This window comes from Mandrillus leucophaeus, unplaced genomic scaffold, assembly GCF_000951045.1.
Source record: "Mandrillus leucophaeus isolate KB7577 unplaced genomic scaffold, Mleu.le_1.0 Scaffold78, whole genome shotgun sequence".
NCBI lineage: Eukaryota > Metazoa > Chordata > Mammalia > Primates > Cercopithecidae > Mandrillus > Mandrillus leucophaeus.
In genome coordinates, this window is record NW_012108474.1 from 1,841,441 (window position 1) to 1,856,286 (window position 14,846).

The following is a 14,846-nucleotide window of genomic DNA, read 5'->3' on the forward strand; positions in this document are numbered from 1 at the left end:
AAAAAAAAAAAAAAAAAAAAAAAAAGAAAGGGCCCAGATGTTGGACTTAGCAAAGACTTCAAAGTAGCCACCAGAAACCCGCTGAAGGAACTGAAGGAAACCATGCCTAGTGAAGTGAAGGAAGGTATAATGACAGTGTCTCATCAGGTAGAGAATGGGAACAGAGAGAAATCATAAGAAAGAACCAAATGCTGAAGAGAAACTAAAACATCCTCACACAAAAACTTGTACACAAGTGTTCATAACAGCATTATTCAAATATCCATCAACTGATGAATGGAGAAAGAAAACGTGGTCTGTCCACAGCAGAGAATGTAATTCAGCCATGAAAAGGAGCAAAGTATTGACACAGGCTACAATCTGGAGGCGCTACCACGCCCGGATAATGTTTTGTATTTTTTAGTGGAGACAGGGTTTCACCGTGTTAGCCAGAATGGTCTCGATCTCCTGACCTCATCATCCACCCGCCTCAGCCTCCCAAAGTGCTGGGATTACAGGTGTGAGCCACCGCGCCCGGCCACGGCCTCCACTTTCATGCAGCAGAAAATGAGTGCACCAAACACCCTTGTAGGCTGTACCTGGATTTGCGTGATGTTTCCTTGGAGCTCGGTAGGGGTCTGAAGGGCCCACCTGTCCTTGCCCTCTGCCCCGGGGCTGCCCAGGAAGCCTGGTACTTTTCTCCACATGGCTACTCGCCCTCTGTCGGTACCAGCGGCCAGAAGACCTACAGGTAGAAACAAACTGCATGTGAACAGAGTTAAAAAAGGGAACTAAAACAGCAACAAGCTCTGTTCTCTGACCCCCTTCTTCAAAGCATCAGTCCTCGCCCAGCCCAGTGCCTCTTCACCTCATCCCTGGCTGCATCCTTCTGTTTAGGTCCTTGCCATCCTGACCTCACAGTGCTGGTGCGGGGGTGGTGGGGGATCTTCCTGCCCAGGTCCTTGCCACCCTGACCTCACAGTGCTGGTGCGGGGGTGGTGGGGAACGCTGCCCTCCCAGCTTTCCTAGAGGCCAGTCGGTCTGGCTTGGGTCTGCCCTGTGCTCAGCACTCAGCAGGCACTAGAGACACAGCTCTGGCTCACCTCCTAGTCTCCTGTGCTCTGGATGTGCATATGCACACATACACACATGTGCATGCACACACACACTTGCACACACACTTCCTGCACTGTCTTTCCTGTGACATTTCAGGAGCGAACAGAGATAAGTGAGCATGGAATTGGTGTGCCATGCTTCTTTTTAGACGGAGTCACGCTCTGTCACCCAGACTGGAGTGCAGTGGCACTATCTTAGCTCTCTGCAGCCTCAACCGCGCAGGTTCAAGCAATCCTCCCACCTCAGCCTCCTGAGTAGATGGGACCACCACTGTATACCACCACAGCTGGCTAATTTTTGTATTTTTTGTGGAGACAGGGGTCTCACTATGTAGCTCAGGCTGGTCTCGAACTCCTGGGCTCAAGTGATCCTCCCTCCTCAGCTTCCCAAAGTGCTGGGATGCAGGTTGTCATGCTTCTGATCAAACCCCTTGGCCTTCGTGTGGGACCACAAAGCTCTGCTGTTGCTTGCTTGCCCGACTATTTGATGGCTGTGAGTTATCGAGTTACCATTGTTTAAGTAGCCTCCACATTTCACTAGAATTATTTTGCAGCCCAAGCACAATGCTTGTGGTTGGTTCTGTTTCTCTCGTGCCAGGCCTGGAAGCCTCACCTTTGACTTGACAGTAACAAACACAGTTTATATTCTCTCCTTTCTCAAAGCCAAACTTCTCGTCTGGACTCAGTATATAATTCTCTCCTCGTTCTATATCCCAGAATCTACAACAGAAGAGAGTAAGCCCCATGGAGGGCCTGTGTTAGTGGTGTTTCCCTCTGAAGGGTTTTTGAACCTGTGGAGCAAAATTAAAAGTCAGGAAAAAGAAAGAGTTCATCAGACTCCTGATATGAAAACAAACACTATTATTACACTTAGGACATTTTATGTCCTGTTTATAATCAAAGAAAGCAGTTGCCGATAGAAGACGGTTTGTACATGGCAGGAGGTCACCACGAGACACAGGAACTGCAACCCTACGCAGAGCACGAGACGGCCCCGGAGAGCACACGGAGCTAACACAGCAGGCAGCAGAGAGACCAGAACGACCGATTCTAGTTATGCCACACTCCGAAAAACCAGGCAAAGAGATTCCACGGGCAGACACCAGGGAAGGGCCACCTGGAGGCAAGAGGACCCCCAAGGGAGCGCAGTGGAGTGGGACTCCTGCGGTCCCTCAATGCTTAGCTCCTCAGTCTGGGAGCTGGTGAATGGCTATGTCCAGTGTGTGAGCAGTCAGCATCATATGTGCAATTTTTTCTTTTTTTTTTGAGACGGAGTCTCACTCTGTCTCCCGGGCTGGAGTGCAGTGGTGCGATCTCGGCTCACTGCAAGCTCCGCCCCCCGGGTTCACGCCATTCTCCTGCCTCAGCCTCCCGAGTAGCTGGAACTACAGGCACCCGCCACCATGCCTGGCTAATTTTTCGTATTTTTTAGTAGAGACGGGGTTTCACCGTGTTAGCCAGGACGGTCTTGAGCTCCTGACCTCGTGATCGGCCCACCTCGGCCTCCCAAAGTGCTGGGATTACAGGCGTGAGCCATCACGCCCGGCCCCATACGTGCATTTTACAGTATATATGCTACATTCCAACACAAAGCCGACTTAGAAGAGCCTGTTCCTCAGAGAACTCTCAAAAAGGGCCACTGGAAAGGCAGACTCTCACCTGAGGGCAGTCTCCCCGACGGCCATCACGAGAAGGCTGCCTTCAATCAAAGCGATGTCTGCGCGGCGGCCGGTTTTCCCACTCAGCTTGACCTGTGTAAGGAAAGGCACTGTGCTTGCCGAGACGGCCTGTCCCGGCTTCAGGAGCCTGGAGTCTCTGGTCCACAGTGACTCCATGGAGACTCACCAAGCGGGGCAAATGCGGGGACAAATGATGGAGACTCTGCAAGGTGGCTTTGGGTTTTGAGATGTAGGGACCGAAGCAAACCACTACTCTCACACATTAAATAACGGCTACTGAGTGCATAGCGTGGGCAGGTGGCCATCGGTGGACACGCTCTGGAATGATCATGAGGTTGAGCTGGTGCTCCCTGTTCATCCAACCACACACTCTGGGCAGGCCTATCATCCCTGTTGTGCAGAGAACAAACCTGGCCAGGGCCCACCAGCCAGTGAGGAGCTGAGCAGGGTATTTAAAGCCAGGCCCATGGACTGAACTGCATGCTTCAAGCTCGTATGTGGGAGCCCAACCCCCAGTGCAACTGTATTTGCCTTCAGGAGGTACTTAAGGTTAATGAGACCATGAGGTGGGTGAGCCCTGGCCTGACAGGGCTGTGGCCGTGGAAGGAGACACCAGAGCTGGTGTTCACTCTCCCTGCCCGCCCTGTGAGGACACTGTGAAGAGGCCTCTGCAGGCTGCTTGGCGTGGGACATCACAGCCTCCAGAACTGTGACAAATGTCTGTTGTCACGTCACGCAGTCTGTGGTAGGTTGTTACGGTGGCCCAAGCTGGCCCCTGTGACAAGGTCCCCGTGACCAGTGCCTGTGTCCTCATCTGCCCTTACAGGGTATGTAAAGGACCGAATGAAGGCTGACTGAGGAAAAGTCAGCTCTGTCATCTGCAAGAGCATCTTTAGGGAAAGTTCAGTGGCCTCCAAGGAGCAAGGATTCCTGTGGAATAAATCAGCGGGAAGATGGGGATACGGTCGCCTGCCTGCTGAGTTCTGCAGGTGGAACGAGAGGCTGTGTGACTCTCTTACTTGCGCCCCAGGTCATGAGGGGTGCAGCTTGCGGGTGGGCCCAGGCTGTCTCCCATCAGGCCCCACATCCACCTAGAGAAGCAGGAAAATCTCCATCTCTTTTGTTTCCTTCACCTATCAACTGAATGTGGTATGATAAATAATGACATCGCTAGCTACGTTAGCCGCCCTAACACAGATGATAGGCTTTTATTCAGTCTTGCTATCCAAAAGAGAAAGGACCGTCAACGAGGCCAGAGAGAAACTGGCCCAAGTTTCCCTGTGTGAGCCCCCAAGCCCACTCCCACTCACCTTCATCACTTCTTCTGCTTCGCCCTCAGGAGGCACTGTGTACAGGGACAGTCGGAGGTTCTCCGTGACTACCACCAGTGCCTCCCTCTTCTCCATGTAGAACAGCATCTGAATCGCACTGTCTGCGGACACCACCTGAGTGGTCTTGCCCTTCTCATCCACATAGTGCACTGTCCCTGGGGGCAAACATGGGGTCACTACACGAGGAGGCCCTGGTTTATCCGCTTCCATGACCCTCACTGGCAGCCATTTCTATCAACTTAAGGACATTTTCAAAACAAAGCATCTTCAGTATAAGAACTTAAAAATGGGCCAGGCACAATGGCTCATGCCTGTAATCCCAGCACTTTGGGAGGCCGAGGCTGGTAGATCACCTGAGGTCAGGATTTCAAGACCAGCCTGGCCAACATAGTGAAATCCTGTCTGTACTAAAAATACAAAAACTAGCTAGGCAGACGTAGTGGCGTGTGCCTGTAATCCCAGCTACATGGGAGACCTAGGCACGGGTATCACTTGAATCCTGGAGGTGGAGGTTGCAGTGAGCCGAGGTCACGCCACGGCACTCCAGGCTGGGTGACAGAGTGAGACTCTATCTCAAAAAAAAAAAAAAAAAGAACTTAAAAATGAAGCATGTGACCTGACCTTACAGGTTGCAACCTCCACTTCATGGGTTCAGCTCGGCCTCAAGCTGTCTCTACTGATCCCTTCTCTGCCCCTGGCTTGGTGGGCTTCATGTCCACACTGCTGACCCTGCAGATCTGGCAGCCTCGGAGCTCTGTGTCCATCTCATACCCTCCACACACTGAGGCCCTAAATGACAAGCTCTCTCTGTGGCCACCGCTCCTTGACCCTTCTGCCCCGGGTGTCACTGCTGTGCCATCTGCCTCCTGCCAGGCTCTCTCTGGACCACCCTCTGTCAACCTCCACAAGCTGCTCCTGGTCCAAGCTACAGACTCGACTGTACCCAGCCTGGAATCCCCTCCTCCTGCCCTGCCTGAGCCTGCTCCAGCGCTGGCCAGCCACTCTGTCTGAAGGCCCTGTGTGAGCCTGGGGACTCGGGCTCACTTTTGCTGCTCTGCAGGAGACTCCTCTGGGCGCCTTCTCACCTGTCCCTCCCTTCTCATCTTTTCCCCACAGACAACGAGTTCTTATTTTTATTATTAATTCTTTTTTCAAGAGACAGGTTCTCACTGTGTGAGCCAGGCTGGAGTAAAGTGACATGATCATAGCCCACTGCAGCCTCAACCTCCTGGGCTCAAGTGATCCTCCCAACGAGGCCTCCCAAGTGACTGAGGCCACAGGCACGCACCACCATACCCAGCACAAGTTCTCATCCAACTGAAGAGTTCAAGTTTATCTAGAGGTGAATTGGGACACGAACTAGTATTTAATAAGTGCATAGTATGTGGCAGGCTCAGTTCTAAGCATCTTTATCTACCCCGGTGATAACTGGGTAGACACCAGTATTATCCCCATTTTCCACAAAAGGACATGAGGCACAGCAATGAACTCACCCCCAAAGCCTACAGCTCCCGGACAACGGGCAGAAATTCGCAGCCCACGTGCTGCCAGAGCCGGGCTCCTCCCTGGCACACACCCCCTCCTCCAGGTGACCAGCGCTTCTTCCTTGTGGGCCTCATCCCTACACCCCCTTCTCATTAGCCTTCCTAGGGGGGCCCTATCCTGGCATGCCCTCTCCTTGCCATCTCATGGTGCTGTACCCACTCGGATGTCCCCACTGGGATCTTCTCAATGTCCCCCCTCCATTAGCTCTATCTCTTCACCTTCTAAAATGAAAGATTTCCCTTATTTAAAAATTACAAAAACCACACAGCCCCATCTGTTCTCATCTGCTCTCTTCTTCCTGTCAAGATCTGGCTGCTTGCTGAAACCGACAGCAAAAGCCTCCTTTCTCCCGAGACCCGGCCACCTCTGTGTGGCTCTCATCTCCTCAGCCGCGCCAGCAACAGACACACCTGGGCCAGCGTCACATGGCTGTAAGAGATGCACTTTTTCTTTTAACTTCATATTGCATTTATTCCGGCCTTGGCTAGGCAGCCTGTCCCCCTCGTACAGTGAGGAAGAGCAGGCTGAACACCAGACACACGGTGCCCAGCGCTGACCTCCCCATGAAGGCTGGCCAAGGGCTGTAGGCTGGAGTGAAACCCCTGTCCTGCTCACACCTCATTCCTACACCCTAGCCAAGTACCTGGCATACAATAGGTACTTGATAATTACACAGACTGAACACCAGGGGTGCCACCAAAGAATCTTTCCAAAACTGTCCCTGGTGCCATCCAGTCAGCCTGTAACTGCTGATTAAAAGCCTCCTCATGAAAACCCTTCAAACACAAGCAAAGCTCAACTTATCGATAAAAACAAAGTGAGGGCAACATTTCAACACTGGACGGATGGCTGAGAGAGCGGCTGTGACTCCGCCCAGCACAAGTCATCCTTCTGCGCAGCCTGCAGCTATGACCATTACTGTTCTGTGCAGAAACACCGTCTGTGAGTTCAAAATCCCTATCAGATACCCCTAAAACACTAGGACCCCTGAGAATCACAACCAAAGTTCCTCACCATCCATCAGACTGACAAAGAATGACAGCCCCTCCTGAGACCCCATCTTCAGCAAACTTCCAGAGCTGCTCTTCTTCCAGTTAAACATGTCCAGGGCTTTCTCATCACCACTCACAGCTGCCTTCGCCAACTGAACCAGGTCCCTGAAAGCAAACATGACACGAAGTCAAGATTCTTCCGCCTCTCCTACAGCGACTCAGGGCTGGGGTCCCTCCTGGGTCAGGAGCAGCCCGCTTCCCGCTTCCCCCTGATGTAAACATATGCACGGGTCATGGTGCAAGCCCCACACTTACTCGCCAGGAGGGGGGAGCCGGAAGATGCAGTGCGTGAGGGGTTTCCCATACTCGTGTTTCAGCAGGGGCGTCCCTTGCACTCGGCCCCTTTGGTCCAACCTCCACAAGAGCAAGACACCAAGCTGGAAAGACCCAACACCACGTGGTAGGACAGGTGTCCTGACAGAATGACTGGTGGGAGGCAAATGTTAAACTGTGCAACAGGATGCATATTTCTTTTTAAAAAAATTACAAAACTACTGTGTATATATCATAAAAATTTCAAACTATTCAAGTCTTTAAACAAAGAACTGGAAACTCCTATAGAATATCTCCACATCTTCATGCCTAGAGATAGCAACTGCTATATATTCAAGTTTTTAAAATAAACTTTTTTTTTTTTTGAGACTGAGTCTCACTTTGTCACCCAGGCTGGAGTGCAGTGGTGTGGTCTTAGCTCATTGCAACCTCCGCCTCCTGGGTTCAAGCAATTCTCCTGCCTCAGCCTCCTGAGTAGCTGGGACTAAAGGTGCCCACCACCACACCTGGCTAATTTTTGTATTTTTTTGTAGAGACAGGGTATCACCATGTTGGCCAGGCTGGGACACCATGTGACATCTGGCCGCCGTGTCTCCTCGGGCTCCTCTGGGCTATGACAGCGTCTCAGGCTCTTTATCTTAAGGCACTGGACAGTTTGAGACCTGCTGGCCTGGTATATCATGGGATGCCCCTCCACTGGGATTGTTGATAGTTTTCCTCATAGTTGACTGGGGTGGAGGGCTTGGGGAGGAGGAACACAAAGCTGAGGCGCCTTCTCTGCATGCTGCATCCCCATGACTTGTCACTGCCGGCATTGACCTTGACCACCTGGTGGAGGTTGTACTTGTGGGGTCTCTCAACTGTGAAGCAGCTCTTCCCTGGCTCCCCCTCCATCCTGTACTGTTCAGAAAGAAGTCACTCTCTGCAACGCACACTTGAGGGCTGGGAGTTACACACCACCCTCGGGGTGTAGCATCCATGTAAACCACCTGGGCTTCTTCAGCACGAGACATTTGCCTCTTCACCACCATTAACTCATTCATTCAATCCTGTGTTGCATCAGGGTGGACACATGGGTATTTACTTTCCACGCTGGGTTACCATCCAAGGCTGCCTCGTATATTCTGCTGCTCACAACGTGCCAGCTTTAAGCTCTCTAGTTGGCCTCTGTGTCACTTTGATGTGCCCCCATCACGTGGGTTTGGTGAGCACTTCCTTGCTGGTGCCCTAAGATTACCTAGGCTCATTTTTCAATTTTTTTTTTCTTTTTTGAGACAGGGTCTCACTCTGTCACCCTGGCTGAAATGGAGTGGTGCAATCACTCCATCCTGAAGCCCTCCGCCTTCCAGGGCTCCAGTGAGCGCCTCCCACCTCAGCCTCCCAAGTAGCTGGGAATAGAGATGCTCACCACCACAGCCAGCTAATTTTTGTATTTTCTAAACAGATGGGGTCTCACTATGTTGCCCAGGCTGGTACCAAACTCCAGGGCTCAAGCAATTTTCCCACCTCTGCCTTCCAAAGTGCTAGGATTACAGGTGTGAGCCACAGCACCTGGCCTAGGTTCATTTTTCTGTTCTAGCCCTGGAATCAGCCATTTCTCCAAGGAGCCGTGGTTGTTTACTGGAGAATGTGGTTAGAAGCGAAGTCCTCGTGCCGTGTACACTGCACACTCAATTTAAAATCATCACAGTCGCAAATGCGCAGCACAGACAAGTGCGAGTGAAGATCCGGGAAGGGGAAGATGGCTCCATGGGGACAGCTGGTGGGGCCTCCCAGGACTGGGGGATGCAGTTAGGTGGTGCCCAAGGGCAGCATCTCAATCTGAGTCCATGTGCATGGCTCTTCTGCTCTGATGCCAACGACTCCCCAGGGGACGCTTCCTGGCCCAAAACTGGGAGACACTTTAGCCCACAATATGCTCTTCTTCCCACCACCCTTTCAGGCAGCACTGACTCCAATCTCCCCAAATGCTGGATAACACGGTTTTTATTGTACACAGGAAGAGCATTTTCACATAATGTCAGATTTAAAGGAAACTTACAGACTGGGCTCGGTGGCTCACGCCTGTCATCCCAATACTTTGGGAGGCCAAGGCCAGCAGATCATAAAGTCAGGATTTCAAGACCAGCCTGGCCAGCATGGTGAAACCTCATCCCTACTAAAAACACAAAATTAGCCGGGCATGTTGGTGCGTGCCTGTAGTCCCAGCTACTCGGGAGGCTGAGGCAGGAGAATCACTTGAACCCAGGAGGAGGAGGTTGCAGTGAGCTGATATTGCACCACTGCACTCCAGCCTGGGTGACAGTGAGACTCCGTCTCAGGAAAAAAAAAGGAAACCTACACAAGAAACCTCTAAGAAAGGTTTTGCAAGATCTAAAATAGCATGTGGCACATAAGTACACGTCATAGAAACAGTGTATATTATATGATTCTTGACTAACAGCTTGGTGAAGACAAGAATAAAAACACAATTGGTAGGCCAGGCACAATGGCTCATGCCTGTAATCCCAGAACTTTGGGACACCGAGGCGAGCAGATCACTTGAGGTCAGGAGTCTGAGGCCAGCCTGGCCAACATGGCGAAATCCTGTCACTATTAAAAATTCAAATATTAGCCGGGCGTGATGGCACACGCCTGTAATCCCAGCTACTTGGGAGGCTGAGGCACAAGAATCGCTTGAACCCAAGAGGCAGAGTTTGCAGTGAGCTGAGATCCCACCATTGCACTCCAGCCTGGGTGACAGAGCTTAAAAAAACAAACAAACAAAAAACCCACTATTGGTGTTTTTGTGTTTAGTAAATTTTTTAAAAATATTTTTAAAATAATGCTTGCATATTGAGAAAAAGCCCCACCTAACGATAGAAATGAAAATGAATGATCCCCCATCCCCCTCCCAGCCTCCTCCGTGGAGCTGAGGACTGCAGTGGCTCCCGTGTCTGCAAAGCATTTTATGTATACCACATCTTCAGGGGCATTCATTCCTGTGCCCTTCACGTGTCATCTGCTAGTTTTTTGTTTTGTTTTTTTGCACAAGTGACTTTAGAGATCTTTATTAGCACACACAAGCTTCTAGCTGACCACTTAACCAGCATTCTGAACCTCATCAGACAGGCTGATGTCCATGTTTCTAGGCTGCCACCTGGAATGTCCAAGTTTCTAGGCTGCTGCTCTGGGGGAAGAGGTTGTTGGACGCAAATGTTTAGAGCGCCTGCACCCAAAAGCAGAGATCTTTGCTCAGGTTGATGAAAGTAAACCCTCCGTCTGAGAGAGGGACGGGTGTCTACTATCAAGAGCTCAACTTCCACCAACTCAGGGGAAGGGAAGTCACAGGACACAATGAATCAAATATTCCTGATCCTTAGGTTTCTGCCCAACGATCCTGGAATATGAGCATGAAGTACAAGATGTAGAACTGAGCCTGAGGCACCTCCACCTCCTCGGCTGCACCCTCTGCTCCTCACCCCTGACTCTAGCATTGAGCTGCCCCGGGGTCCAGCCTTGGGTCTTCTCCGCCTTCATTTTTTGTACCTCTCACCACTCTTGAGGGGCGTCTCCCCACCATCTGTGAATTCTACATTATTTCACACAGTATAATTTTATACAGTCAGACCCTAAAGAAAAGCTACCCCAAAGGTGAGAAACCAGCTTCTCCTTGTGAAGAGCCAGAGTTAAGTAGACTAAGGGACTAACGGGAAAGTGACGTGCGTGGATGAGCGTCTTGGGGGCGCATCATGGTATCAAAGCATGAGTTAAAGTGCTGGTTCTGCAGCGGCACGTCACTGGGAAGAAGCTTTGCTAAAGGCTGGCTGGCCCCACATTAGGGTGTGAATCAGGTGAGGGTTTACTTGACCCTCAGACTTGGCTTCGCGGGAGCTCCTGAGAAAACATGAGTGGCCTGGCCCCTTTAACATGCTCTCCTCTTCTCTACTGATGGGACTTCTGAGGACGCTCAGGGGGATATCCCTTTCTAGGGATCGCCCGCCTCCCTGGTTACTGCTGATTGGTGCACTGTGGGCACTTGGCCCGAGCTGGACTTTGGGGCCCCTCCCTGAGTCTGGACTTGGGACAGGGAGCAGGAGCAGGCCGTCCTAACCTGGCCGTGTTCTCCTGGCAGACTGTGGGATACCCCAGTGGCCTCAGGCTAAGTGCACTTCTAACTTCAGCTGGTCTGGGCTGATTCCACTGGTAACCACAACAGGGTTTCTGGTGGAAGAGCGAAGGGGAAGCCCCTTGTATCAAGTCTAGGGAAGAGATGTCTCTGCGGTGTGGAGTTCCGAGTGTTGTTCCCTCGTTATTACTTCTCTTCCTGCTTGAACTCATTATTAAATTAATTCCAGCACAATCTCAGATTTTCTTAGAAGGATTAGGCATTTCTGCTCTTAAATATTCTGACTCACAAGACTTGATCAACTGATACCTGGGTTTCATTTTATGCCTGGATGATCTATTTTGCTAGCTGTTTCTATCTCTCTCTTTTTTTTTTTTTTTTTACAAGAGATGGGGTCTTGCTATGTTGCTCAGGCTAGACTCAAACTCCTGGGCTCAAGTGATCCTCTTGGCTCGGCCTCCCAGGTAGCTGGGACTACAGGTGCATATTACTATGCCTGGCTTAGTTGTTTAATACAGTCAAGCTGAGAATTACAAAAGTCAATGATCCTGAGTTATTTTATACTAATGTGGGATTGGCAGACGATTCCACTGCAGGAAGTGGGAAAGATCACCAAGGAAGTAGAAATCTGGGGGCAGGCCAATGTCATTAGGTGGGAATTGAACAGAAAAATGGAAGAGTCATCCAGAAAAAGGGAACAACCTGATAGAAAAATCGGCAAATATGGCCGAGCGCGGTGGCTCACGCCTGTAATCCCAGCACTTTGGGAGGCCGAGACAGGCAGATCACGAGGTCAGGAGACAGAGACCATCCTGGCTAACACAGTGAAACCCTGTCTCTACTAAAAGTACAAAAAACTAGCCAGGTGTGGTGGCGGGCACCTGTAGTCCCAGCTACTCAGGAGGCTGAGGCAGGAGAATGGCGTAAACTCGGGAGGTGGAGCTTGCAGTGAGCTGAGATCTGGCCACTGCATTCCAGCTCTGGGCGACAGAGCGAGACTCCATCTCAAAAAAAAAAAATAAACAAATAAATAAAAAAGAAAAATCGGCAAATAACATGACCAGAAATAGAAACACAAATGGCTCCTATAAATGATATTCATCCTTGATAGCAAGAGAAACATAAATGAGAATTCTAAGAAACACTTAGACCCACCAGGGAACTGTTCTGGATGAAAACACTCCGAGATACGACTTTTCTAAGCAGTTCTGCTACTCAGACGCAACTCTCTAGGGAGAGGCTGGTGTGCACTATGAGCTGGTCCAGGCCCCGAGGACAGTGGTTTGGGCATCTGCTAAGCCACAGGGCATGCCCTGGACCCATCTGCACCCCCTTCTCAGTGCTTTTCTAAATGTACACATGTGCGAAATGGCAAAAGCACCAGGTTACTCACTGCTCCACTGTCTAATTAGCAAAGATTGAAAACCACCGAAATGTTAATCAATAGGGGCTGGTTCAATAAATTATAACATTCATCTAATGAAGAACCGGCTTAAAGAAAACAAGGAAGTTCACTATTTACCCATATGGAAGAATCACCAGGATACGCCGTAAAATGAAAAAAGCAAGAAACATGACAGTGTGCACAGGACGCCACCACTTATGTGAAAAAGAATGAGGAAATCAGAAGACAATGTCCTCTATGCGATATTTCTGCCAAAAATGTTTGAAATGAAAGTATTATGAGGAGACAAACACAGCCAACTTGAGTGACAGTCTATAAAACAACCAGTCTACATCCTCAAAACGTCAATTTCACTAAAGACCAAAAATAAAAAATAAAAAAAAGAAAGGGAGGAAAAAAGGAAGGAATGCAGGCAGACTAACCAATCGACTGCCCAGGGAATTGTTCTTGATTTAAAAAAACTAGCCAGATGTTGTAGCTCACGCCTGTAATCCCAGCACTTTGGGAGGCCGAGGCAGGCAGATCTCTTGACGTCAGGAGCTTGAGACCAGCCTGACCCACATGGTGAAACCCCGTCTCTACTAAACATACCAAAAATTAGCTGGGTGTGGTGGTGCACGCCTGTAATCCTAGCTACTGAGAAGGCTGAGGCAGGATAATTGCTTGAACCCAGGAGGCAGAAGTTGCAGTGAGCCGAGAATGTGCCACTGCATTCTAGCCTGGGCGACACAGCAAGAGTTCAAAAAAAAAAAAAAAAAAAAAAAAAAAAAAAGAGACTAGAGAGAAATAACAGTGAAATACAATGTATGAGCCTTTACTGGATCCTGCTCTAAAGGACATTCCTCGGACAGCTGGAGAAATGTGAATATAAACTGCATCTTGGATGTCAGCACTGTCACTGTTTCATTTCCTGGAGTGTGAGAACTCTACTGTGGCTGTGTAGGGAATGCCCTAGGCCTTAGGAGAGTAACGTCTAAATATGCAGGGCTGAAGCATCATATCTGTGATAAACTCACAAATACTCAGGAAAAATACCCGTGTAGCAAGAGGGAAAGCAGACCTGGCAGTGGGAATGGCTGGCGAATAGACACAGAGGGTGGATGCATGTCCTTGCACTGTTCTTTCAATTCCACCCATAATGTAGAAACTCCAAAATCTCAAGTGAGAGAAAGAATGCATTTGTGTGTGCCTGAAGAAGCAGGAGAGGTGGTAAGAAGCCGTGTGTGCTGGAAGGCAGCAGCCAGGGGACTGAGGAGACAGGACATGGCTCAGTCTTCACTCTGGATGCCTGTTACTCTTTTTGAATCTTGGAACATGTGAATGTGTTACCTGTGGTTAATTAAGTAAACACATTATAACATTTCTGCCATACATTTGTGATTCAGTTGGCTCTGCACTGTGTCACTCTGCTGTGGGTCTGTCCTGCACGCTGTGCGATGGTGGGCGGCGTCCACCACCCACTGGGGTCCAGCAGAATTCTCCCCCCAAATTGTGACAACAGAAAATGTGACTGGACACTGCCCCATGTCCCCTGGGGGACAGAATCAACCCTGGTTAAGAAGCCCTGAGCTAGACAAACAGGCTTTGGGAAAAGTGACAGAATCTGGGCGCTTATCTCATCTTTACGAATGTGTTTCCTAGCAAAGTTCACTTACAAAGGTGCAGACACACCTTTGCCACAGAGCGGCAAATTTTCAAGCCTTGCTTCCAATATAAAACAAAATCTACAATTGCATCTGACAAGATCAACTGAATTTGGCAACAACACGTTTCACGTATTTTTATCTTTCATACTCTTGAGCATGGTCAGAAAAGGCCAAGATCTGAAAACAGCGTCTCACGTGCATTGACTCACCCTGTCCCCAGACAGCAGGCAGTTTCCACTGGGGCTCCAGCTGAGCACGGTGATGTCGGCTGTGTGTGTCGGGGGCATCGTGTGCTGCTCTTTGTCCTGCTTGTTAAACACTGTCACTTCTCCAGTCTCCCAGCCCATAGCCAGCACCAGCCGTGTCGGGTGCCAGCACAGGGAAGCAACTCGGAATGGCCTCTCGACATGTGTATCTGGCACACACTCCCCCTGCATTGGACAAGAGGCAAAATCCCGCAGTTCAGAAAGCGACAGCTACTTTTAAGAACTTCTGTCTAGGCTGGGCATGGCGGCTCACTCCTGTAGTTACAGCACTTTGGGAGGCTGAGGCGAGTAGATCACAAAGTCAGGAGTTCGAGACCAGCCGGGCCAATTCGGTGAAACTCTGTCTCCACTAAAAATACAAAAATTAGCCAGGCATGGTTGCTACTTTTTGTATATTTAGCAGACACAGGGTTTCCTCATATTGGCCAGGCTGGTCTCAAACTCCTG

General features: G+C 50.1%; 1 protein-coding gene across 1 annotated transcript in view; it reads right to left on the reverse strand.

The window, feature by feature from the left end:
• Positions 1-14,846, reverse strand: part of IFT140 (intraflagellar transport 140) — a 115,834-nt gene that overhangs the window by 92,406 nt on the left and 8,582 nt on the right. Inside the window, exons 4-10 of the mRNA XM_011966937.1 lie at positions 14,343-14,564; positions 6,957-7,078; positions 6,664-6,806; positions 4,084-4,259; positions 2,754-2,845; positions 1,708-1,814; positions 579-724 (exon numbers count right to left, since the gene is read on the reverse strand). Coding sequence (XP_011822327.1) covers positions 579-724; positions 1,708-1,814; positions 2,754-2,845; positions 4,084-4,259; positions 6,664-6,806; positions 6,957-7,078; positions 14,343-14,564 — 1,008 coding nt within the window. The remainder of the gene's footprint in view (positions 1-578; positions 725-1,707; positions 1,815-2,753; positions 2,846-4,083; positions 4,260-6,663; positions 6,807-6,956; positions 7,079-14,342; positions 14,565-14,846) is intronic.